Source organism: Pleurodeles waltl, chromosome 6, assembly GCF_031143425.1.
Source record: "Pleurodeles waltl isolate 20211129_DDA chromosome 6, aPleWal1.hap1.20221129, whole genome shotgun sequence".
NCBI lineage: Eukaryota > Metazoa > Chordata > Amphibia > Caudata > Salamandridae > Pleurodeles > Pleurodeles waltl.
In genome coordinates, this window is record NC_090445.1 from 1,711,313,869 (window position 1) to 1,711,340,201 (window position 26,333).

At 55.1% G+C, this 26,333-nt stretch overlaps 1 protein-coding gene across 1 annotated transcript in view; it reads left to right on the forward strand.

Moving 5' to 3' along the window:
* LOC138301822 (uncharacterized) overlaps positions 1-26,333 on the forward strand; it is a 141,165-nt gene that overhangs the window by 98,668 nt on the left and 16,164 nt on the right. The window contains exons 9-10 of the mRNA XM_069242320.1: positions 16,257-16,544; positions 21,680-21,961. Coding sequence (XP_069098421.1) covers positions 16,257-16,544; positions 21,680-21,961 — 570 coding nt within the window. The remainder of the gene's footprint in view (positions 1-16,256; positions 16,545-21,679; positions 21,962-26,333) is intronic.

The window sequence follows — 26,333 nt, forward strand, 5'->3', positions numbered from 1 at the left end:
CACCAGACCTGGAGACTCGCGCCCACCAGACCTGGAGGAGACTCGCGCCCACCAGACCTGGAGACTCGCGCCCACCAGACCTGGAGACGCGCGCACACCCGACCTGGAGACTCGCGCCCACCAGACCTGGAGACGCGCGCACACCCGACCTGGAGACTCGCGCCCACCAGACATGGAGACTCGCGCGCACACCCGACCTGGAGACTCGCGCGCACACCCGACCTGGAGACTCGCGCGCACACCCGACCTGGAGACTCGCGCGCACACCCGACCTGGAGACTCGCGCGCACCACCCGACCTGGAGACGCGCGCGCACACCCGACCTGGAGACGCGCGCGCACCACCCGACCTGGAGACGCGCGCGCACCACCCGACCTGGAGACTCGCGCGCACCACCAGACCTGGAGACTCGCGCGCCCACCAGACCTGGAGACTCGCGCGCCCACCAGACCTGGAGACTCGCGCCCACCCGACCTGGAGACTCGCGCCCACCCGACCTGGAGACTCGCGCCCACCCGACCTGGAGGAGACTCGCGCCCACCAGACCTGGAGACGCGCGCCCACCCGACCTGGAGACTCGCGCCCACCAGACCTGGAGACTCGCGCCCACCCGACCTGGAGACGCGCGCGCACCACCAGACCTGGAGACGCGCGCGCACCACCCGACCTGGAGACTCGCGCGCACACCCGACCTGGAGACTCGCGCGCACACCCGACCTGGAGACTCGCGCGCACCACCAGACCTGGAGACGCGCGCGCACCACCAGACCTGGAGACGCGCGCGCACCACCAGACCTGGAGACGCGCGCGCACCACCAGACCTGGAGACTCGCGCGCACACCCGACCTGGAGACTCGCGCGCACACCCGACCTGGAGACTCGCGCGCACCACCAGACCTGGAGACGCGCGCGCACCACCAGACCTGGAGACGCGCGCGCACCACCAGACCTGGAGACTCGCGCGCACACCCGACCTGGAGACGCGCGCGCACCACCAGACCTGGAGACTCGCGCGCGCACCCGACCTGGAGACTCGCGCGCGCACCCGACCTGGAGACTCGCGCGCGCACCCGACCTGGAGACTCGCGCGCACACCCGACCTGGAGACTCGCGCGCACCACCAGACCTGGAGACGCGCGCGCACCACCAGACCTGGAGACTCGCGCCCACCAGACCTGGAGACTCGCGCGCACACCCGACCTGGAGACGCGCGCGCGCACCCGACCTGGAGACTCGCGCACACCAGACCTGGAGGAGACTCGTGCACACCAGACCTGGAGACTCGCGCGCCCACCAGACCTGGAGACTCGCGCGCACCACCAGACCTGGAGACGCGCGCGCACCACCAGACCTGGAGACTCGCGCACCACCAGACCTGGAGACTCGCGCGCCCACCAGACCTGGAGACGCGCGCGCACACCCGACCTGGAGACTCGCGCGCACCACCAGACCTGGAGACGCGCGCGCACCACCAGACCTGGAGACTCGCGCACCACCAGACCTGGAGACTCGCGCGCCCACCAGACCTGGAGACGCGCGCGCACACCCGACCTGGAGACGCGCGCGCACCACCAGACCTGGAGACGCGCGCGCACCACCAGACCTGGAGACGCGCGCGCACCACCAGACCTGGAGACTCGCGCACACCAGACCTGGAGGAGACTCGCGCACACCAGACCTGGAGGAGACTCGCGCACACCAGACCTGGAGGAGACTCGCGCACACCAGACCTGGAGACGCGCGCACACCAGGCCAAGGTGGACAGCAGACCCGGGGCCAGTCGCGTGCCATCCTGCCCCTTGCTCGAGCCATGGGACCCGTGGACGTGGGCAGTGGTGTCACCGCCAGAGGGACAGAGGGAGTACATCGGAGAGTGTGTTTGTGTCTGTGTGCGTATTTCACTAGGGTTGTTTCTGACAACACCAGGGTGGGCGCAATACCCCGGCCGAGTTGGCGGAGTTCGGGCCACATTGCAGATTTTGTCCTCGCGCCTCTCGCAGCCGACATTGCTATCCCCTCCCGTGATATTCATTTGCTATCAGGACATCTGGCAAGGTTTTTCCAATGCTGCTGACCCAAGCAGTGACAATCCCGCAGCCACGCAAGACAGTGACTTCTTTAGAGTGCATGGATAACGCAAATAATTATGGGCCGGTTTTAGGATGTGGCAGGCAGAGTGCCTCCTGCCCCAGGTGGGACTACTGCCCACCAAAGTCCCAGTGGCCATCTCAGTACATGGCGCTTCCCTTCAATGTACTAACAGTTTGATAGATATCTCTCACTTTTTCATAGCCACTCACCAAAAATGTAACTTATTTTGTTTTTTTTTAAAAACAAACTAAAAAAGCCGGAGTTTGTTTAAAAAAAAAAAAAAAACACTAATGACCCCCACAACATGATCTATCCATCCATCTTTGCACCCACAAAGAATCATCCATTTCCCATTCATCCACCCACCCACCAAGATCCACCCATGTATCCCGATTCATTCACCCAAGCACCCATCTATGTGTCCATTAATCCACCCGTCTGCCCTTCCACACAAGCACCCATGCCTTTCTATTATCTTCCATTAACCCACCATAGAGCTGAAGACCTCACTGCCTCAGGCTGCAGCCCACAATGGAGCTGGAGACATCACTGCCCGGGGGTGCAGTCCACAGTAGAGCTGGAGACATCACTGCCCCAGGGTGCAGCCCACAAAGGAGACCTCACTGCCCGGGGTGCTGTCCACCATAGAGCTGGAGACCTCACTGTCCCAGGGTGTGGTCCACAGTAGAGCTGGAGACCTCACTGCCCCGGAGTGGGGTCCACAGTAGAGCTGGAGACTTCACTGCATGAGGCTGCAGTACATCACAGAGCTGGAGACCTCTCTGCCCCGGGGGCAGACTATAGTAGAGCTGGAGACGTCACTGCCCCAGGGCACAGTACACCATAGCGCTGGATACCTCACTGCCCCCGGGTGCAGACTCTAGTAGAGCTGGAGACCTTACTGCTTTGGGCTGCAGTACACCGTACAGCTGGAGACCTCAATGCCCCGGGGTGCTGTCCACCATAGAGCTGGAGACCTTACTGCTTTGGGCTGCAGTACACCGTAGAGCTGGAGACCTCACTGCCCTGGGGTGCAGCCCACAGTAGAGCTGGAGACCTCACTGCCCTGGGGTGCAGTCCACAGTAGAGCTGGAGACATCACTGCCCCACGGTGCAGTACACCATAGAGCTGGAGACCTCACTGCCCCGGGGTGCAGTACAGCATGGAGCTGGAGACCTCACTGCCGCCGGGTGCAGACTACAGTAGAGCTGGAGACCTTACTGCCCTGGGGTGCAGTCCACAGTAGAGCTGGAGACCTCACTGCCCTGGGGTGCAGTCCACAGTAGAGCTGGAGACATCACTGCCCCAGGGTGCAGTACACCACAGAGCTGGAGACCTCACTGCCTTGGGGTGCAGTCCACAGTAGAGCTGGAGACATCACTGCCCCAGGGTGCAGTCCACAGTGGAGCTGGAGACATCACTGCCCCAGGGTGCAGTACACCACAGAGCTGGAGACCTCACTGCCTTGGGGTGTGGTCCACCAGGTTCATAGTTTGCGCTCCAGTGATGCACATCTAAATCTACGGATAGTCTGCTGGGCTGGTTCAGGGTCAGCTGGGATGGGAATGGGAGCACCTGGGGTGCTCTTCTAGTGAGAAGTTGTGCTGTTTACCACAGCACAGAAATCATGTTACGAAGTTGGCACCAGGTGGTTTCAGAAACCAGACATTGCTCCAGTTTTGTGGCTTAGAACCAGAAGAGACTTCCAGTTGTGATTACAATGAGGCAGAGGCGGAAGCATCGAGGGCCCGGGAGGCAAAGACCTCATGAGGTGGCCACCACAAGGAAGGATGTCAGGCCCGGTGGTTCAGTGGACTGTGTCCTCTCCTCGAGCACGGGCCTCGAGCGTTGTGCCGGAGTAACCCATCCGCCTGATTGGCAGATGGGTTACTCCCGGCACAACGCGGACAGATATCTCGTCTGCTGAAATCTAAATCCCATTATTTCCTATGGGATCGGGACATCGGTCACCTTTTGTGACGGTGTAACCCGACTGTCAATATCTCTTTGACCTCATGGTCGCAGGGATGATTCTTGGCAGGTCCACTTAGCCTTTCATCCTCCTGAAGTCAATGACATGAGTAACAATGAGTTGGGTAATGGTAAACATCTTCAATCCAGCAGTAAGGTGTCTCATGGGAGGCGTCCGGCGCGGATCTTCGAGCCCGTGATTGAGACAAGTCCTGACAATGCTTGCTATGTACATCCTAGAACAAACATTGCATAAAATATAATAATAAAGTCTCAACAAATTCAAAAAGTCTATTTAACTTGTGCAACCTTTGACATTAATTGTCAGATTACAGCTCTGCACTGAGAAGTGCTCATTGAAAGTGATAGTTGTTAAACACAAACCATTAGTAAACTAAGAGACAAGAACAATTGTCATGGAAACCCTGTACATGACCCATATTACTATAGAGCGACATTATAGTCTATTAAATCAAACATCTAGCGCGGCCGACTTTGGAGCTGGGGAACCCGGTTCAAGTTTCGGCGTCGGCTCAACATCCTGTGATTTTGTGCAAATCACTTCATCTCCTTATGCCTACCAAAAATAAATGTGTCCTCGTGTAATGCAATTGGTGCTAATGTAAAGCGCTCCAATACCTTTGGGTCGAGTTCGTGCTACATAAAACTGCAAAAAAAAAGTTTTTTGTACAACTGGTGCCCTGATCCCACATATTTGAACGTGCTTTCATACACGATATTGAAGAAAAAGGAGTTTCGGTGAAATATACTTTTTGCCTAAGATCTCACAATTTAAGCAGAGGAGCTGCAATTCATCCAGGTTTTCTGGTCTCACTTCGTACAAGTCAGCCAGTAAATGCCAGCTATTTGTTTTTCCCTATGTTGAGGCTTTGTTCTTACCACTTTGTGCATTTTTCTGTATTTTTTATACAGCAGGAACTTGCCCCAAAGGTATTGGGGTGCTTTGCATGAGCACCAGCTACATTACATGAGGACAGACTAATGTTTTTTAGTCATGTTTAGGTGATTTGTGCAGAATCACAGGATGTTGAGCCGATGCTGAGACTTGAACCTGGTTCCCCAGCTTCAGAGTCGGCCACATCCCGGGGGGAAGGAGAGAGGCAGAAGCCAGAGCCCGGCTTCAGGCTCGAGCTTTCAGAGGCTCCCCCACCTCTAGCTACAGCGCCTCAACGACCAGGGCACAGAGGCTCCAAAGCGGCCAGCGGATGTGGGCAGAAGTAGTCTTTGGCAAGCCCTGCCAGGTCACACCGCAGAGCCCGGTGCTCCGGTAACCTTAGGAGGGGGGGGGCAGATGGGACACACATGCACACTCACACTCATTCATTCACACATCGTTTCACAACACTCATTACCAAATATTCAAACATGCACGCACTCACCATCCACTAAAATTAACACACACACACTCTTACCTGCAGCTCAGCCTCAGAGGTCCCAAGAGGATTGAGACTGCTGCCTTCCCTCATTGGTTGACCTTAGGTCAGTCAATGAGGGAAGGCAGCAGTCCCATCCTGTTCACAGAGCTGCTTCACTGACTGACACTCATCCTGGGAACTTCAGGGCTTAAAGCTGAAGCACCCAGGTCGAAGGCAACAAGTGACACTGCCACTAATAGGGAGGACCTCGGGGACCTTTGCTGAGCGACAGAGGTCAACAAAGTTCAGATCAGGCAGCCAGGAGCCTTCACAAATAGCTATGTCTAGCTCCTGGCTGCCTGACCTGAAAATGAAGGGTGTCTGTCTCTCAGACTGACCTTGGCTCTTGAGGGGTAAAAGGCGTGGGGACGTGGCTCCTCAGCCCCAAAGGACAGGCCGCGGTTGCAGGTGTTCACTGCACCTCAGCTCCTGCATGCACAGCCCCTCAGGGAAGTGATAGTTGGTGCCCCAGGCAAATCAGCTTTCCCACACTTGGGTGTTTGTGTTTTACTGTCAGTAACGTCTATTGAGAGCTGTTTGTTGCAATGTGGCGCCCTCTTGTGGACACTTACGGTGGTGTCTACAGTAGTGTTGATGTAAGTTCTGGGCTTCACACCCTTTCGGAAGAGAGGAGATACAAATAGAATGTAACAACACATGTACACTGCGGAATGGAGACCTGGACATGCGTGCACTGCAGAATGGAGACCTGGACACACATGCACTGCAAAATGGAGACCTGGACATACACGCACTGCGGAATGGAGACCTGGACACGTACACTGGGGAATGGAGACCTGGACACACGTGGACTGCAGAATGGAGACCTAGACACACTTGCACTGCAGAATGGAGACCTGGACACACGTGCACTGCAGAATGGAGACCTGGACACACGTGCACTGCAGAATGGAGACCTGGGCACACACGCACTGCAGAATGGAGACCTGGACACACGTGCACTGCAGAATGGAGACCTGGACACACGTGCACTGCAGAATGGAGACCTGGACACACGTGCACTGCAGAATGGACACCTGGACACACACGCACTGCAGAATGGACACCTGGACACATGTACACTGCAGAATGGAGACCTGGACACGTACACTGCAGAATGGAGACCTGCACACACGTACAATGAGGACTGGACACCTGGACAAACGGGCATTGCAGAATGGACACATGTACACTGCGGAATGGAGACCTGGAGACACGTGCACTGCGGAATGGACACCTGGACACACGTGCACTGCGGAATGGAGACCTGGACTCACACGCACTGCAGAATGGAGACCTGGACACACACGCACTGCAGAATGGAGACCTGGACACACGTGCACTGCGGAATGGAGACCTAGACACACGTGCACTGCGGAATGGAGACCTGGACACACGTGCACTGCAGAATGGACACCTGGACACACGTGCACTGCAGAATGGACACCTGGACACACGTGCACTGCAGAATGGACACCTGGACACACGTGCACTGCAGAATGGAGACCTGGACACACGTACACTGCAGAATGGAGACCTGGACACATGTACACTGCAGAATGGAGACCTGGACACATACACTGCAGAATGGAGACCTGCACACGTGCACTGCAGAATGGAGACCTGGACACACGTACACTGCAGAATGGAGACCTGCACACACGTACAATGAGGACTTGACACCTGGACAAACGGGCAGTGCAGAATGGACACATGTACACTGCGGAATGGAGACCTGGAGACACGTGCACTGCGGAATGGACACCTGGAGACACGTGCACTGCGGAATGGACACCTGGACACACGTGCACTGCGGAATGGAGACCTGGGCACACGTGCACTGCAGAATGGAGACCTGGACACAGGTGCACTGCAGAATGGAGACCTGGACACAGGTGCACTGCAGAATGGAGACCTGGACACAGGTGCACTGCAGAATGGAGACCTGGACACATGTACACTGCAGAATGGAGACCTGGACACGTACACTGCAGAATGGAGACCTGCACACACGTACAATGAGGACTGGACACCTGGACAAACGGGCAGTGCAGAATGGACACATGTACACTGCGGAATGGAGACCTGGAGACACGTGCACTGCGGAATGGAGACCTGGACTCACACGCACTGCAGAATGGAGACCTGGACACACACGCACTGCGGAATGGAGACCTGGACACACGTGCACTGCGGAATGGAGACCTAGACACACGTGCACTGCGGAATGGAGACCTGGACACACGTGCACTGCAGAATGGACACCTGGACACACGTGCACTGCAGAATGGACACCTGGACACACGTGCACTGCAGAATGGAGACCTGGACACACGTGCACTGCAGAATGGAGACCTGGACACACGTACACTGCAGAATGGAGACCTGGACACATGTACACTGCAGAATGGAGACCTGCACACGTGCACTGCAGAATGGAGACCTGCACACGTGCACTGCAGAATGGAGACCTGGACACACGTACACTGCAGAATGGAGACCTGCACACACGTACAATGAGGACTTGACACCTGGACAAACGGGCAGTGCAGAATGGACACATGTACACTGCGGAATGGAGACCTGGAGACACGTGCACTGCGGAATGGACACCTGGAGACACGTGCACTGCGGAATGGACACCTGGACACACGTGCACTGCGGAATGGAGACCTGGGCACACGTGCACTGCAGAATGGAGACCTGGACACAGGTGCACTGCAGAATGGAGACCTGGACACAGGTGCACTGCAGAATGGAGACCTGGACACAGGTGCACTGCAGAATGGAGACCTGGACACATGTACACTGCAGAATGGAGACCTGGACACGTACACTGAAGAATGGAGACCTGCACACACGTACAATGAGGACTGGACACCTGGACAAACGGGCAGTGCAGAATGGACACATGTACACTGCGGAATGGAGACCTGGAGACACGTGCACTGCGGAATGGAGACCTGGACTCACACGCACTGCAGAATGGAGACCTGGACACACACGCACTGCGGAATGGAGACCTGGACACACGTGCACTGCGGAATGGAGACCTAGACACACGTGCACTGCGGAATGGAGACCTGGACACACGTGCACTGCAGAATGGACACCTGGACACACGTGCACTGCAGAATGGACACCTGGACACACGTGCACTGCAGAATGGAGACCTGGACACATGTACACTGCAGAATGGAGACCTGGACACATACACTGCAGAATGGAGACCTGCACACGTGCACTGCAGAATGGAGACCTGGACACACGTACACTGCAGAATGGAGACCTGCACACACGTACAATGAGGACTTGACACCTGGACAAACGGGCAGTGCAGAATGGACACATGTACACTGCGGAATGGAGACCTGGAGACACGTGCACTGCGGAATGGACACCTGGAGACACGTGCACTGCGGAATGGACACCTGGAGACACGTGCACTGCGGAATGGACACCTGGACACACGTGCACTGCGGAATGGAGACCTGGGCACATGTGCACTGCAGAATGGAGACCTGGGCACAGGTGCACTGCAGAATGGAGACCTGGACACAGGTGCACTGCAGAATGGAGACCTGGACACAGGTGCACTGCAGAATGGAGACCTGGACACAGGTGCACGGCAGAATGGACACCTGGACACACGTGCACTGCAGAATGGACACCTGGACACAGGTGCACTGCAGAATGGAGACACAGGTGCACTGCAGAATGGAGACCTGGACACAGGTGCACTGCAGAATGGAGACCTGGACACAGGTGCACTGCAGAATGGAGACCTGGACACAGGTGCACTGCAGAATGGAAACCTGGACACAGGTGCACGGCAGAATGGAGACCTGGACACACGTGCACGGCAGAATGGACACCTGGACACACGTGCACTGCAGAATGACACCTGGACATCTGGGCACACAAACATTCTGGAATGGGCACCAAGACACATGCATATGCTGGACTGGACATCTGGGTACACGCACACTCCAGAATGGACATCTGGGCCCACGTCAGTAGTGTAACAAAGGTACCCATGGTACAGAGGGAGGGCGAGCTCCAGGGGGCCCCCTTAGCACAGTGCTCTGGCCTCGGAGCTCCAGCGTGAGTCCGGGGGGCGGGGGAGGAGGAACGGGGCTCCACATACTCTTGTAGTGGTAGGCATGTACGTTAGTTTAGTCCTTTGTTTATGTTTAGTGTAAACTATATTCATATTGTCAATGGTCTCGCACCCAGCATGGTCTTTATTTTTGTATGTATTTAATTTTGACTTCCTTACACTCCTCATTCCTTCTCTGTGGTATCCATCTACAACTCTGGCAGTTAGAGACTGGACTCCGTGGAGACCCACATGCGGGATGTGGGCTCCTTTATTAGAATATGAACCTACATGAAAGTAACTTCCTCGAAGCCTCCCTGTTACAGTGTTATTCCTTGCAACAACTGTGTAAGGGCCCCCTCAAGTTTCATTATGCCATTGGCATACGTACACTCCGAACTGAACATCTGGGCACACGTACACTGCAGACCGGACACCTGGGCACAGGTACACTCTGGACTGAACATCTGGGCACACGTACACTGCAGACCGGACACCTGGGCACAGGTACACTCTGGACTGGACATCTGGGCACACGCACACTGCAGACCGGACACCTGGGCACAGGTACACTCTGGACTGAACATCTGGGCACACGTACACTGCAGGCAGGACACCTGGGCACAGGTACACTCTGGACTGGACATCTGGGCACATCTACACTGCAGACTGGACACCTTAGCACAGGTACATTCTGGACTGGACATCTGGGCACATGTACACTGCAGACAGGACACCTGGGCACAGGTACACTCTGAACTGGACATCTGGGCACATGTACACTGCAGACCGGACACCTGGGCACAGGTACACTCTGGACTGGACATCTGGGCACACGTACACTGCAGACAGGACACCAGGGTACAGGTACACTCTGAACTGGACATCTGGACACATCTACACTGCAGACGGGACACCTGGGCACAGATACACTACGAACTGGACATCTGGGCACATGTACACTGCAGACCGGACACCTGGGGGCAGGTACACTCTGGAGGGGACATCTGGGCACATCTACACTGCAGACCGGACACCTGGGCACAGGTACACTCTGAACTGGACATCTGGGCACATGTACACTGCAGACCGGACACCTGGGCACAGATACACTACGAACTGGACATCTGGGCACACGTACACTGCAGACCGGACACCTGGGCACAGGTACATTCTGAATTGGACATCTGGGCACACGTACACTGCAGACAGGACACTTGGGCACAGGTACACTCTGGACTGGACATCTGGGCACACGCATACTCTGGACCGGGCATCTGGGCACAGGTACATCCTAGGCCGGATAGCTAGGCACATGTACACTCCGGAATGGACACTTTCACATGTGCAGTCCAGACTGGACACCTGGGCAAACGTACACTGCAGACTAGACATCTGGGCACACATACACTGTGACATGGACATATGGGCACACATACACTTTAGACTGGACACCTGAGCACATGTACACTGCAGACTGGAAACCTGGGCACAGGTACACTGCAGACCGGGCAGCTGGGCACACATACACTCTAGACTGGACACGTGGGCACTCGTACACTGCAGACCGGGCACCTGGGCGCACGTACACTCGGAACGGACCATGCAACACGTTTAGATTCGTATCTCCACGGGAAAGGGCGCAGAACGACCCCGGGCAGGAGGACGACGCTCACTCTGGGGTCAGCAGATCCCCGGACAAGCCCTGTCCCAGTGGAGGTGCCAGGCCGAGTCTGAGTGGCACCAAGCCCCAGGGTGAAGACTGCTGTGTACAAGCACAACACGAGAGAGTGGATGAGGACAGGTGCGCAGCGCAGGGTGGGTGAGGACAGGTGCGCAGCGCAGGGTGGGTGAGGACAGGTGCGCAGCGCAGGGGCCAGGGTGAAGCCTGCTGTGTACAAGCACAACACGAGAGAGAGGGTGAGGACAGGTGCGCAGGGGCCAGGATGAAGCCTGCTGTGTACAAGCACAACACGAGAGAGAGGGTGAGGACAGGTGCGCAGCGCAGGGTGGGTGAGGACAGGTGCGCAGCGCAGGGTGGGTGAGGACAGGTGCGCAGCGCAGGGGCCAGGATGAAGCCTGCTGTGTACAAGCACAACACGAGAGAGAGGGTGAGGACAGGTGCGCAGCGCAGGGTTGGTGAGGACAGGTGCGCAGCGCAGGGTGGGTGAGGACAGGTGCGCAGCGCAGGGTGGGTGAGGACAGGTGCGCAGCGCAGGGGCCAGGATGAAGCCTGCTGTGTACAAGCACAACACGAGAGAGAGGGTGAGGACAGGTGCGCAGCGCAGGGTTGGTGAGGACAGGTGCGCAGCGCAGGGGCCAGGGTGAAGCCTGCTGTGTACAAGCACAACACGAGAGAGAGGGTGAGGACAGGTGCGCAGGGGCCAGGATGAAGCCTGCTGTGTACAAGCACAACACGAGAGAGAGGGTGAGGACAGGTGCGCAGCGCAGGGTTGGTGAGGACAGGTACGCAGCGCAGGGGCCAGGGTGAAGCCTGCTGTGTACAAGCACAACACGAGAGAGAGGGTGAGGACAGGTGCGCAGCGCAGGGTTGGTGAGGACAGGTGCGCAGCGCAGGGGCCAGGATGAAGCCTGCTGTGTACAAGCACAACACGAGAGAGAGGGTGAGGACAGGTGCGCAGCGCAGGGTTGGTGAGGACAGGTGCGCAGCGCAGGGGCCAGGGTGAAGCCTGCTGTGTACAAGCACAACACGAGAGAGAGGGTGAGGACAGGTGCGCAGGGGCCAGGATGAAGCCTGCTGTGTACAAGCACAACACGAGAGAGAGGGTGAGGACAGGTGCGCAGCGCAGGGTTGGTGAGGACAGGTGCGCAGCGCAGGGGCCAGGGTGAAGCCTGCTGTGTACAAGCACAACACGAGAGAGAGGGTGAGGACAGGTGCGCAGGGGCCAGGATGAAGCCTGCTGTGTACAATCACAACACCAGAGAGTGGATGAGGACAGGTGCGCAGCGCAGGGTGGGTGAGGACAGGTACGCAGCGCAGGGGCCAGGGTGAAGCCTGCTGTGTACAAGCACAACACGAGAGAGAGGGTGAGGACAGGTGCGCAGCGCAGGGTGGGTGAGGACAGGTGCGCAGCGCAGGGTGGGTGAGGACAGGTGCGCAGCGCAGGGTGGGTGAGGACAGGTGCGCAGCGCAGGGTGGGTGAGGACAGGTGCGCAGCGCAGGGGCCAGGATGAAGCCTGCTGTGTACAAGCACAACACGAGAGAGAGGGTGAGGACAGGTGCGCAGGGGCCAGGATGCTTTCACTTCCCAGGCAGGAGGAAGGAAGCTTGTGCGCATCGCCATCTCGTGGCATGATGGAGAACTGCATGAGGCACCAATCATCAGTATGGGCCGTCGAGAGGGCCCTCTCTGTCTCACCTTATGTCGGATTAGTTGTAATGTGCTTTCCATGGACATTTAATATTTTTTTTATAAAAAAGATGTACAACATTGCCTCTTATGAGCATATTTTTCCAAAATCGTTTAAGAGTATTCGGGCTGAGTAAATTATGCAACAAAAAAAGTCAAATTATGCAACATAGGGCGGCACATTTTGTAATGGTTGCCATGGAGACGTGGCACACTGAAAGGAACATATACTTTATCCGGATGTGTCCCCCTAAACGTTTGAGGCTGACTTTGAATTTGATTGTATAGTTTCATTCGCCCAAATACCCAAGGACTGTAAATAATTCTGCGGTGTTCAGTGCAGACCTGTGTAGCGGAAAGCAGGGCTCGGGGGCAGTATTCTCGCCTGCATCCTTTGAGGCAAAGGACCCCCATCCCTCAGGGCTGACGAGAAGGCTTTGTGGCTGCTGCAGTGGGGGGCGAGGAGGAGGGCTGCGGGATTCAGCCACAGCTCAGCGTTCAGACCCTAGCTGTGAGGGGGTCCGAGAAGCCAGGCTGCAGCCCCTCGCCCATGTGTCCCCTCAGCCGCCTCAGTGGGGGCTTAGATAAGCGCTGCTGAAGTCCGCGTGCCTGCACCCTGTGCCATCGTGTGGCTGTTCGCGTCCGCTCGTTGCCCTTGCGTCTGCTCCTTGCATGAAAGGGTGTCTGTTCTTCAAGCGTTGATGTCTGTGTGAGGTCCAGGTGCCTGTGCACATCTTCTGGGTGTGACGCTGGCGCCTGCGTAAGGCTCAAGGGTCCCTCTGCCCTCATTCCTGCTGAGAGCCCCTGCTGAGTGGCCACGTTCCGTCACTCAGTCTTTACAGCCTCCCTATGCACCGTGAGACCCCCCACTCCTGCAGCACCTGATGGCCCCAGAGCGCCCACTGGTGGCCGCTGTGTGTTGTCCTCCAGGGCCGGCCCTGCCGCTCGGCCCCCGTCCGACCCTCCTAGTCATGCTGGGCAGAGCTGCTGAGGAATGAAACGAACTGTGCTGGCAAGGCCAGGCATGAGGCAGCCATTAGAGTGGCATCAGCCCTGGTAGTGCATTCCCTGGTGTAGGCACCCTCAAGAAACTGAGTAACAAAGGCACCCCTAGCAGAACACACGTGTCCTATGACGAAGAACCGTACTGATATCTTTTTAATACAAGACTGTGGCTGCTTGCGCTGTAAGTTTATTTTGAGAGATGAAAGCACTGCCTGCACCAGACGTGTCGCCTCACGCCCCTCCCCCAAGTGTGGGCATCGACTGCTCCCCCTGGCGCCCCCCTAAAAGTCAGAGCCCCTCTGTCCTCCACCCCTGTCTCCAAGCCTTGTCCCGTTACTGCCTCAGTGCCGCCCCCTTACTTCTTCTGTGGCCACCCCTGTTTCCTCCTGAAGGTCTCGCCCTGTTCCACCCTCCTCTCTGCTGCGTCCTCCGTGCTGTAAGGTGCCATCTCCCTCTTCCATCATGGATGCGTTACCCCCCCTCCCTCCTCGCTGCCCCCAGGCGTCCTTTCTACCTCCACCACCCCCCTCTTCTTTCCTTCCTCATGCCCCCCACCTCTCAGTCAGACGCCCTCCTGCCCCACAGTCCCACCTACTCATCACCAGTCGCCTCCCCTTCCTCTGCCTGCCCTTCCACCACCTGGCGCAGTGGTGCTTAACTTGTGGTCCGTGGACCCCCGGGAATTTGTGGAGCCTCCTCCGGGTCTCCACCACTGCTTAGAGAATTGTACAGTATTAACACAGGACTCACCTTTATACAAATGAAGAAGCAAAATGTAGAACTGAACTTTTTAAAGCTTTCTGTAAATGTGAAAGAATGTGACACTGGAGGCTAAGAATGAGGTCGGTATCATCAGACTGATTTCTAGCAACACTGCAAGTGCATCAAACAGAATATTGCATGGACGATGGGTGGCCTAAACTGAATTTAGAAAAGCTCCAAACTTCCCATTAAAATTAACACTTTTTGTTGTTGTTGTGGATCAAATAAAATATTTAGGGGGTCATTTTGACCTCGGCGGTCTTTTGTAAAGACCGCCGAGCGACCGCCGTGCTGAAGACCGCCAGTGGTGGCGGTTTTCCGCTCAGCGTATTATTACTGTTTGCAGCTCTCCGTCCTTTTTCGGACGGAGAGCCGCCAACAGTCATACTGGCGGGCGGCGGGGAAGTGGAGGTTGCTCCACCTCCACCGCCACGTCAACAGAACACCGTCCACCGAATCACGTCCTGTGATTCGGCGTGGCGGTGTTCTGTTGACGGTGTGGTGGCGGCGGAGCAGCCCCCATGGATCCCGTCCCCTCCCGGAGGATCTACGGACCAGGTAAGTCAATCGTCCGTTAGGGGAGGGGGGTGTAGGGTGTTTTGTGTTGTGTGCGTGCCTGGGGGTGTGCGTGTGTGTATGTAGAGGGGGTGTGTGAGTGCGTGTATGCTTGCGGGGGCATTGTGTGTTTGGGAATGAGTGCGTGTATGTCTGTAGGTATGTCTGTATGGATGTGTGCGTGTATGTTTGAATGTGGGTGTACGTGTATGACTGTGTGTATGGATGTTGGCATGTATGTCAGTTTGTGTGCATGTATGTGTGTTGGTGGTGCCTGCGTGCGTGTCATGTGTGAATGAGTGTTGTGATGTTGGGGGTCGGGGTGGGGAGGGGGGTCCTGCCACCCTTGGGGGGTGGCAGGAGTGGTGGGGGATGTAGGGGAGGGAGTCGGGTGGGGGTGGAGGAGACCCCTATCAGTGCCAGGGAAGGAATTCCCTGGCACTGATAGTGCTTACCGCCATGGATTTCATGGCGGTTCCAAACCGCATGAAATCCATGGCGGTCAGCCGGGTCCAAATACCGCCGGCGGTATAGTGACGACCGCCGGGCTGGAGACCCAGGTCTCCAGCCCAGCGGGCGGAAGGGAGAAGCAGCGGATCACCATGGCGGTAACCGCCATGGTCATAATTGCAAAAAACAGACCGCCAGCCTGTTGGCGGTCTTACCGCCGCTTCTCCGCCGTCCGCCAGGGTCGTAATGACCCCCATAATAATTTGTATATTTGTTTGATGAGTGGTTGTTTGTTTTGTGCATTCCATTGTGGTTCAAATCATCGAAAATGCTTAGCCAGTGACCCTGACTTCCAGGAATGAGTCAATGGGGTGGTGGGGTCACTGGCTTCCAATAATGACTCAGTGGGGGTCCTCGGATTGCAGTAATGATTACGTTTGGGTCAACAGAAGTCTAAATGTTAAGAGCCACTGCCAGAGGCCTGGCTGACACTATTGTGCCCTCTTTCCCCACAGCTGGGTTCCTTCTGCAGATGTTTGGAGGTTGTGCCACCCGCGATGGCCTGGAGAACATGCAGTTTGTTAACGCGCTGATCTTCAACAAGCAGGTCCTCGCAAAGTACGACATTAGCGGCGGCGTCTTCGTGCCCTGCACTCAGTTCATCCCTGACGTGCACAAGGCCATCGCGAATGTCACCACCTTCTTGAACATGGACAGCCACACCAGCGCCTGGATGGAGGCCAAGATTCAGGCCTGCAAGCTGAACGCCCAGCGCTTCTGGAAGGAGACGGCGCTGAGGACCAGTGAGTACCACGCCCCCCTGAGCCCAGACCACTCGCCGCGTGCCCAGGACAGGACCTCTGACCTTTAAGGGGTAGTGAGCGACCCTCGCCCAGAAGGGCTGACCCTCACCCAGAAGGGCTGGCCTTTCAGGGGAAGTGAGCGACCCTCACCCAGAAGGGCTGACCCTCACCCAGAAGGGCTGGCCTTTCAGGGGTAGTGAGGGACCCTCACCCAGAAGTACTGCTCTGTCAGTGGTAGTGTGTGTCCCTCACCCAGACGTACTGCCCTTTGAGTGGTCAGGAGTAACCCTCACAGAGAAGTACCGCCCTTCCAGTGGTAGTGAGTGACCCTCATCCAGAAGGGCTGGCCTCTTAGGGGTAGGGAGTGACCCTCACCCAGAAGTGCTGGCCTTTCAGTGGTAGTGAGGGACCCTCACCAAGATGTACTGCCCGTTGAGTGGTCAGGAGTTGCCCTCACAGAGAAGTACTGCCCTGTCAGTGGCTGTGAATGACCCTCACCCAGACGTACTTCCTGTTGAGTGGTCAAGAGTAACCCTCACAGAGAAGTACTGCCCTTTCAGTGGTAGTGAGTGACCCTCACCCAGAAGTACTACCCTTTCAGTTTATGGCCTTGTTCACACCCTGCAGCCCTGCACTGTGTTGAGTGACCCAACCCAGGAACCCCAGCACATCAATGGATGATCCCAACTTTGCCTGGAATTGTGCTCCTGCACCCCAGACCCAGAAGCTCTGGTCTTCTGTTGGTTTTGGTAATCCCGCCCATGAGCCCTCTCCTTCCAACCGCTTTGGCTGATCCCGTCCATGAGCCCTCTCCTTCTATTGGCTTTGGCTGATTCCGCCCATGAATCCTCTTCTTCCATTGGCTTTGGGTGATCCCACCCATGAGCCCCCTCCTTCCATTGGTATTGAACCTCCACCAAGCAGCCCTGCCCTTCCATTGGTTTTCGGTGATCCCATCTAATGAGCCCTCTCATTCCATCCGCTTTGGGTGATCCCGCCCATGAGCCCTCTCATTCCATCAGCTTTGGGAGATCCCGTCCATGAACCCTGTCCTTCCACCCACTTTGGCTTATCCCTTCCATGAGCCCTCTCCTTCTACTGGTTTTGGCTGATCCCGTCCATGAGTCCTCTCCTTCCATTGGCTTTGGCTGATCCCATCCATGAGCCCTCTCCTTCCACTGGCTTTGGCTGATCCCATCCATGAGCGCTCTCCTTCCATTAGCTTTGAGTGATCCTACCCATGAGCCCCCTCCTTCCATTGGTATTGAACCCCCACCAAGCAGCCCTGCCCTTCCATTGGTTTTCGGTGAACCTATCCAATGAGCCCTCTCCTTCCACTGGCTTTGGCTGATCCCGCCCATGAGCCCTCACCTTCCACCCGCTTTGGCTGATCCTGTCCATGAGCCCTCTCCTTCCATTGGCTTTGACTGATCCCGTCCATGAGCCCTCTCATTCCATCCACTTTGGCTGATCCCGTCCATGAGCCATCTCCTTCCATTGGCTTTGACTGATCCCGTCCATGAGCCCTCTCCTTTCATTGGCTTTGGCTGATCCCGTCCATGAGCCCTCTCCTTCCACCCGCTTTGGCTCATCCTGTCCATGAGCCCTCTCCTTCCATTGGCTTTGGCTGATCCCATCTATGAGCCCTCTCCTTCCATTGGCTTTGGGTGATCCCATCCATGAACCCCGTCCTTCCATTGGCTTTGGCTGATCCCACCCATGAGCCCTCTCATTCCATCCGCTTTGACTGATCCCATCCATGAGCCCTCTCCTTCCATTGGCTTTGACTGATCCCGTCCATGAGCCCTCTCCTTCCATTGGCTTTGGCTGATCCGACCCATGAGCCCTCTCATTCCATCTGCTTTGGCTGATCCCACCCATGAGCCCTCTCATTCCATCTGCTTTGGCTGATCCCACCCATGAGCCCTCTCATTCCATCCACTTTGGCTGATCCCGTCCATGAGCCCTCTCCTTCTATTGGCTTTGACTGATCCCGTCCATGAGCCCTCTCCTTCCATTGGCTTTGATTGATCCTGTCCATGAGCCCTCTCCTTACATTGGCTTTGGCTGATCCCACCCATGAGCCCTCTCATTCCATCCGCTTTAGCTGATCCTATCCATGAGCCCTTTCCTTCCATTGGCTTTGACTGATCCCATCCATGAGCCCTCTCCTTCCATTGGCTTTGGCTGATCCCACCCATGAGCCCTCTCATTCCATCCGCTTTGGCTGATCCCACCCATGAGCCCTCTCATTCCATCCGCTTTGGCTGATCCCGTCCATGAGCCCTCTTATTCCATTGGCTTTGGCTGATCCCGCCCAAGAGCCCTCTCATTCTATTGGCTTTGGCTGATCCCACCCATGAGCCTTCTCATTCCATCCGCTTTGGCTGATCCCGTCCATGAGCCCTCTTATTCCATTGGCTTTGGCTGATCCCGCCCATGAGCCCGCTCATTCCATCCGCTTTGGCTGGTCCCGTCCATGAGCCCTCTTATTCCATGGTGTTGGCTGATTCCGCCCAAAAGCCCTCTCATTCCATTGGCTTTGGCTGATCCCACCCATGAGCCCTCTCATTCCATTGGATTTGGCTGATCCCACCCATGAGCACTCTCATTCCTTCCACTTTGGCTGATCCTGTCCATGAGCCCTCTTATTCCATAGGCTTTGTCTGATTCTGCCCAAGAGCCCTCTAATTCCGTTGGCTTTGGCTGATCCCACCCATGAGCCCTCTCATTCCATTGGCTTTGGCTGATCCCGTCCTTGAGCCCTCTTATTCCATTGGCTTTGGCTGATCCCACCCATGAGCCCTCTCATTCCATCCTCTTTGGCTGATCCCGTCCATGAGCCCTTTTATTCCATTGGCTTTGGCTGATCCCATCCATGAGCCCTCTCATTCCATTGGCTTTGGCTGATCCCATCCATGAGCCCTCTCATTCCATTGGCTATGATTGATCCCGTCCATGAGCCCTCTCCTTACATTGGCTTTGGCTGATCCCACCCATGAGCCCTCTCATTCCATCCGCTTTGGCTGATCCCGTCCATGAGCCCTCTCATTCCATTGGCTTTGGCTGATACCACCCATGAGTCCTCTCATTCCATCCACATTAGCTGCTCCCGTCCATGAGCCTTCTTATTCCATCGGCTTTGGCTGATCCCACCCATGAGCCCTCTCATTCCATCCCTTTTGGCTGATCCCGTCCATGAGCCTTCTTATTCCATCCGCTTTGGCTGATCCCGTCCATGAGCCCTCTTCTTTCATTGGCTTTGGCTGATCCCGTCCATGAGCCCTCTCATTCCACCTGCTTTGGCTGATCCCGTCCATGAGCCCTCTCCTTCCGTTGTCAGCTTTGGACCCCATGACCTTGTAAAATGTGTCCGCATCCTGGACTCCTACGTGACATCAGCCTGATCTTGGTGGAACATGAAAACGTCTCCCTTCCTCTTTACAACAACTACGGTCCTGGCAGCCATGATGTCTAGACTGGAGTACTGGTACTGCTACTGGGGGTGTGCCCCCCTCTGCCGGAGTCGGAAGCCGCAGCTCATCGGAACCTCAGCTCCTGGACCCATGCTGGGTGTGAGTAGAAGGGCCTGGATCTCCTCTGCCCTCCATGGACCCCGAGTCGTAAGGCGCCTTGTCTTCAAGGAGCTAGATATAGCTCATTCTCCTCCTACTATAAAAGAGGAACTGTCTCCAGCTGCAGCTCACACTCAGGCCCTCATTACAAGCTTGGGCCCTGGTTATAGGTGGCCCGTTAAGGATCACAATTATAAGTAGAGCAATGTTTATCACACCTGGTATTTACAAGTGCAATAACATTTTCAGCAGATGATACCTGCCAAAAATGATCAGCGGGAAAGCCCTGGTATTTATGGATTGGTTTGCAGGAAGCAAATTTGCATGCTATTTCCCCCAAAAAAGAAATAGGCGATAAGGATCACATCTGATAAATTCTGAACCCCTCTGTGCTGAATTTTCTTGGATTTAGTTAATTGCCACAATCATCAGGGCCTACTCGTAATGAGATCCTAGTGTTAAATTCTGATTCCTGAGAAAAGCGGAGTTTGCACATGTATTGGAATTACTAGTTGTGTGATAATTATCAAACCCTCACAGTTTACCCCTGACGGAAATCAGCAGGTAAGACTGGCCAAAATTAATCCAGGAAATGACCCAGAAAAGGGCAAAACATGTGACTTTTGGTGTGTTAAATATCGATTCTGCCTGTTATTCCACTTTTCAAGTTCAAAACTCGGAATCAAAGGTATTGCCAACACATGGTAAATACTTTACCCAAAGGAAGTGGTATTTCCCATGTGTGGTAAACCCCTTACCCTATTCTTCAAACTTATAATGGGGACCGGAGTCTTAGGCACCGCCGCGGTCTCTCTAAGGGCCATCTTGAGGGGTTGGGGAGAGGGCCAAGCTTTTGATTATCATCATCTGAGGCCAAGAAGGACCTCTCAGGTGACTGTGGGCTCCTTTCAAGTCCTATCCAAAAAAACACACACCGTCCTGTTCTCCTCTTCTGCTTAAGTAGCAGACATCCCCTGTGTCTGTAAATCACTCACCACAGCTTCACCCCAAAATCTGTGCCTCGTCTGCGCCTGTTTTGTCCCCAGATCATGTTAGGTCTTAGGGCCTGAGTTAGATCTTGGAGGATGAGATACTCTGCTACATATCCTATCTCATTTAGATTTAGGTAGACGGTCTATCTGTCACCATTGGGACGCAGTACCTAGTCAGCCAATATCCAAATCAGGCCTTTATAGTCCATCCCCACCTACCTCCATGCACGTGTCAAATCCCAGATCTGCCACTGACTGACTGTGTCATCTCAGGGGATTCATTTCACTGTTCTGTGCATTTAATTAATTCTAACTCTTCCCATGATGCACTCTTGCACTCTGACCTTAAGCGATCCTTCTTAGTCTCACTCACCCGTCTAAGGCTCACCCTAACTTATCCAAGGGCAGAAGTGGGTACGTGACTGACCCTGCTCCAGCCCTACAGGCCTTTCAGATGCACCCTGATTTCACTTTATGTCAGTATCCTTGAGGAGTGCTGAAGTCTTTGTCTGCTGCCTCCTGCTGTAGACTCAGGACCCTCACCCATCTACTTCTTTCTGTCCCCCAGGTCCACCCACCGTGCGCATCACCCCCATCAAGCCTGAGACCGCGGGGGGCCCTATGACGCTGGTCTGTGACGTGTCTGACTTCTACCCCATGCCCATTACCATCACCTGGCTGAAGAACGGGGATCCAATCCCTGAAGGCATGACCAGTGGCACCCTGCGGCCCAACGGGGACTGGAGCTACCAGGCCCAGGTGTACCTGGAGGTGAACCCGAGGCCAGGAGACGTGTACAGCTGCTGGGCGGAGCACAGCAGCCTGCTGGACCCAATGAAGAAAAGCTGGGGTAAGGTACTTGTAAGGTACAGGGGTACCAGGGCAGCCTGAGGGCACCCATCTCCAGGTGCTGGGGTAAGGTACTGGTGGGGTACGGGGGTACCAGGGCAGCCTGAGGGCACCCATCTCCAGGTGCTGGGTTAAGGTACTGGAGTGGTACAGTACCACAGCACCTTGAGGGCACCTATAGCCAGGAGCTGGGGAAGGGTACTGGTAGGGTTCAGAGATACCACAGCAGCCTGAGGGGCAACCATCACCAGACGCTGGGGTAAGGTACTGGTGGGGTACGGGGATACCACAGCAGCCTGAGGGCACTCATCACCAGGCGCTGGGGTAAGGTACTAATGGGGTACGGGGGTACCACAGCAGCCTGAGGGAACCCGTCACCAGACGGTAGGGTAAGGTACTGGTGGGGTACGAGGGTACCACAGTAGCCTGAGGGAACCCATCACCAGACGGTAGGGTAAGGTACTGAAGTGGTATAGGGGTACCACAGCAGCCTGAGGGCACCCATCACCAAGAGCTGAAGTTAGGTATCGGTGGGGTAAATGGGTACCAAAGCAGCCTGAGGGCACCTATCACCAGGATCTGGGGTGAGGGCATGGGGTAAAATACTGGGGGAGAGGATCAGAAGGGCACCACAAGGAGCTAGGATAAGATACTTTGGAGCCCCATAAGTACCACTAAAGCCTGAGGGTACACTAAACCGAAGGACGTGTTTGGGTACAAGGTATTACAGAAGACGGCTGGACCCCATGAAAAGGAGCTGGGGTAAGGTACTGGTAGGGGCAGAGGGGGGCACCCTTCAGAAGGACCTGGGATAAAGTACTGAGGGCAGGAGCAGGAGGGCACCGATCAGCAGGAGCCGGGGTAAAGTACTGGTGGGGTCAGCTGGAGTGAGATAGAAGGTAGATAGAGGGATACGAGGGAGGTCGAGGGGTACAAAGGAGGTAGAGGGTGCCAGAACACCCCATGGAGCCCATCACATGGACCTGCAGTAGGATACAAGGGAGTAGGATACAGAGAGATGGCTACAAGGGAGGTCGAGGGATACAAGGGAGGTAGAGAGGTACCAGAACACTGTATGGAGCCCACCACAAGGAGCTGAAGTAAGATACAAGGAATGTAGAGGTGTACAAGGGAGGTAGAGGGATACAAGGGAGGTAGAGGTACCATACACCCTCTGGAGCCCATCACAAGGAGCTGAAGTAAGATACAAGGAATGTAGAGGTGTACAAGGGAGGTAGAGGGATATAAGGGAGGTCGAGAGATACAAGGGAGGTAGAGAGGTACCAGAACACTCTATGGAGCCCACCACAATGATCTGAAGTGAGATACAAGAGATGTAGAGGTGTACAAGGGAGGTCGAGGGATACAAGGGAGGTAGAGAGGTACCAGAACACCCTATGGAGCTATCACAAGGAGCTGAAGTAAGATACAAGGGAGTAGGATATAAGGGAGGTGGAGGGATACAAGGGAGGACGAGGGATACAAGGGAGGTAGAGGTACCATACACCCTCTGGAGCCCATCACAAGGAGCTGGAGTAGGATACAAGGGATGTAGAGGGGTACAAGGGAGGCAGAGGAGTACCAGAACACTCTATGGAGTCCATCACAAGGACCTGGAGTAAGATACAAGGGAGGCAGAGGGATACAAAGGAGGTAGACCATCACATGGAGCTGCAGTAGGATACAAGGGAGGTAGAGGGATACAAGGGAGGTAGAGAGGTACCAGAACAACCTATGGAGCCCATCACAAGGAGCTGGAGTAAGATACAAAGGAGTAGGATACAAGGGAGGTAGATGGATACGGCAAGGTAGACCATATAGAGACTATCACAGGGAGTGGAGTAAGATAAAAGGGAGGAAGAGGGATACAAGGAGGTAGAGGGATACAAAGGAGGTAGGGGGGTGCAAGCTAGTTGGAGGGGTACTACAACACTCTATGGAGCCTATCACAAAGAGCTGCAGTAAGACACAGGGGAATAGGATACAAGGGAGTTGGAGCAGTACAAGGGGGTAGATGGGTACCAGAACACCCTCTGGAGCCCATCACCAGGAGCTGGAGTAAGATACAATGGAGTAGGATACAAGAGAGATAGAGGGATACAAGGGAGGTAGAGGGATACAAGGGAGGTAGAGAGGTACCAGAACACCCTATGAAGCCCATCACAAGGAGCTAGAGTACGATACAAGGGAGTAGGTTATAAGGGAGGTAGAGGAATGCAAGGGAGGTAGAGGGATACAAGGGAGGTAGAGAGGTACTAGAGCACCCTAGGGAGCCCATCACAAGGAGCTAGAGTATGATACAAGGGAGTATGATATAAGGGAGGTAGAGGGATACAAGAGAGGTAGAGGGGTACCAGAGCAACATATGGAGTCCATCACAAGGACCTGGAGTAAGATACCTTGGGGGGAGCCAAGGGGTATCAAAGCACCCTGAAGGAGCCCATCACAAGGAGCAGGAGTAAGATACAAGGACTGTAGAAGGATACAAGGGAGGTAGAGGAGTACCAGAGCAATCTACAGAGTCCATCACAAGGACCTGGAGTAAGATACAAGTGAGGTAGAGGGATGGAAGGGAGGTAGAGGAAGACCAGAGCATCCTATGAAGCACATCCCAATGAGCTGGAGCACGATACAAGTGAGGTAGAGGAATGCAAGCGAGGTAGAGGGATACATGGGAGGTTAGGGATACAAAGGAGGTAGAGGGGTACCAGAACACTCTACAGAGTCCATAGAGTAAGATACAGGGAGGTAGAGAGATACAAGGGAAGTATAGGGATACCAGCACATCCTTTGGAGCCCAACACTAGGAGCTGGAGTACATTACAAGGGAGGGAGAGGGGTACAAGGGAGGTAGAGAGATACTAGGAAAGTAGAGAGGTACCAGAACAACCTGTGGAGCCCATTACAAGGAGCTGTTGTAAGTTACAAGGGAAGTAGAGGGATACAAGGGAGGTAGAGGGATACAAAGGATGTAGAGGGGTACCAGACCATCCCGTGTAGCATATGACAAGGAACTGGAGTAAGATACAAGGGAGGTAGAGGGATACAAGGAGGTAGAGGGACACAAGGGAGGTAGGGGCATACCAGAACACCCCATGGAGCCCATTACAAGGAGCTGGAGTGAGATACAAGGGAGGTTGAGGTATATAAGGGAGGTATAGGGATACCATAATCCCCCCTGGAGCCCATTACAAGGAGCTAAAGTGAGATACAAGGGAGTAGATACAAGGGAGGTAGGGGCACCATAACACCCCATGGGGCCCATCACAAGGAGCTGGAGTGAGATACAAGGGAGGTACAGGTATACAAAGGAGGTAGAGGGGTACAAGTGAGGTAGAGGGATACAAGGGAAGTGGAGTGATACACAGGAGGTAGAGAGGTACCAGAACACCCTATGAAGTCCATCACAAGGAGCTGGAGTAAGATACAAAGGAGTAGGATATAAGGGAGGTAGATGGATACAAGGGAGTTGGAGGGGCACAAGGGAGGAAGATGGGTAGCAGAACACCCTATGGAGCCCATCACAAAGAGCTGGAATAAGATACAAAGGAGTAGGATATAAGGGAGGTAGATGGATACAAGGGAGTTGGAGAGGTACAAGGGAGGAAAATGGGTAGCAGAACACCCTATGGAGCACAGCACAAGGAGCTGGAATAAGATACAGGGAGTAGGATACAAGAGAGATAGAGGGATACAAGGGAGGTAGCCTATGAGAAGGAACTGGAGTAAGATACAAGGGAGGTAGAGGGATACAAGGAGGTAGAGGGACACAAGGGAGGTAGGGGAATACCATAACACCCCACGGAGCCCATTACATTGAGCTGAAGTGAGGGAGTAGATACAAGGGAGGTAGAAGGGTACCATAACACCCCATGGGGCCCATCACAAGGAGCTGGAGTAAGATACAAAGGAGTAGGATATAAGGGAGGTAGATGGATACAAGGGAGTTGGAGGGGTACAAGAGTGGAAGGTGGGTAGCAGAACACCCTATGGAGCCCATCACAAGGAGCTGGAATAAGATACAGGGAGTAGGATACAAGAGAGATAGAGGGATACAAGGGAGGTAGCCTATGACAAGGAACTGGAGTAAGATACAAGGGAGGTAGAGGGATACAAGGAGGTAGAGGGACACAAGGGAGGTAGGGGAATACCAGAACACCCCACGGAGCCCATTACAAGGAGCTGAAGTGAGATACAGGGGAGCAAGAGGGGTGGCGGCCGTCACTGCGCCGGTAGATGGGTTGTACCGCCAAAGTCCTAATATGGGCCTAAACCAGGTGCTAGGTCTTCCATCTCTGATAGGCGAAGCTCATCTGCCAATATTTCAAAGCTAGTGAAGTTTGGGAACAAATAGTTGTTAGTTGTTCATTTTT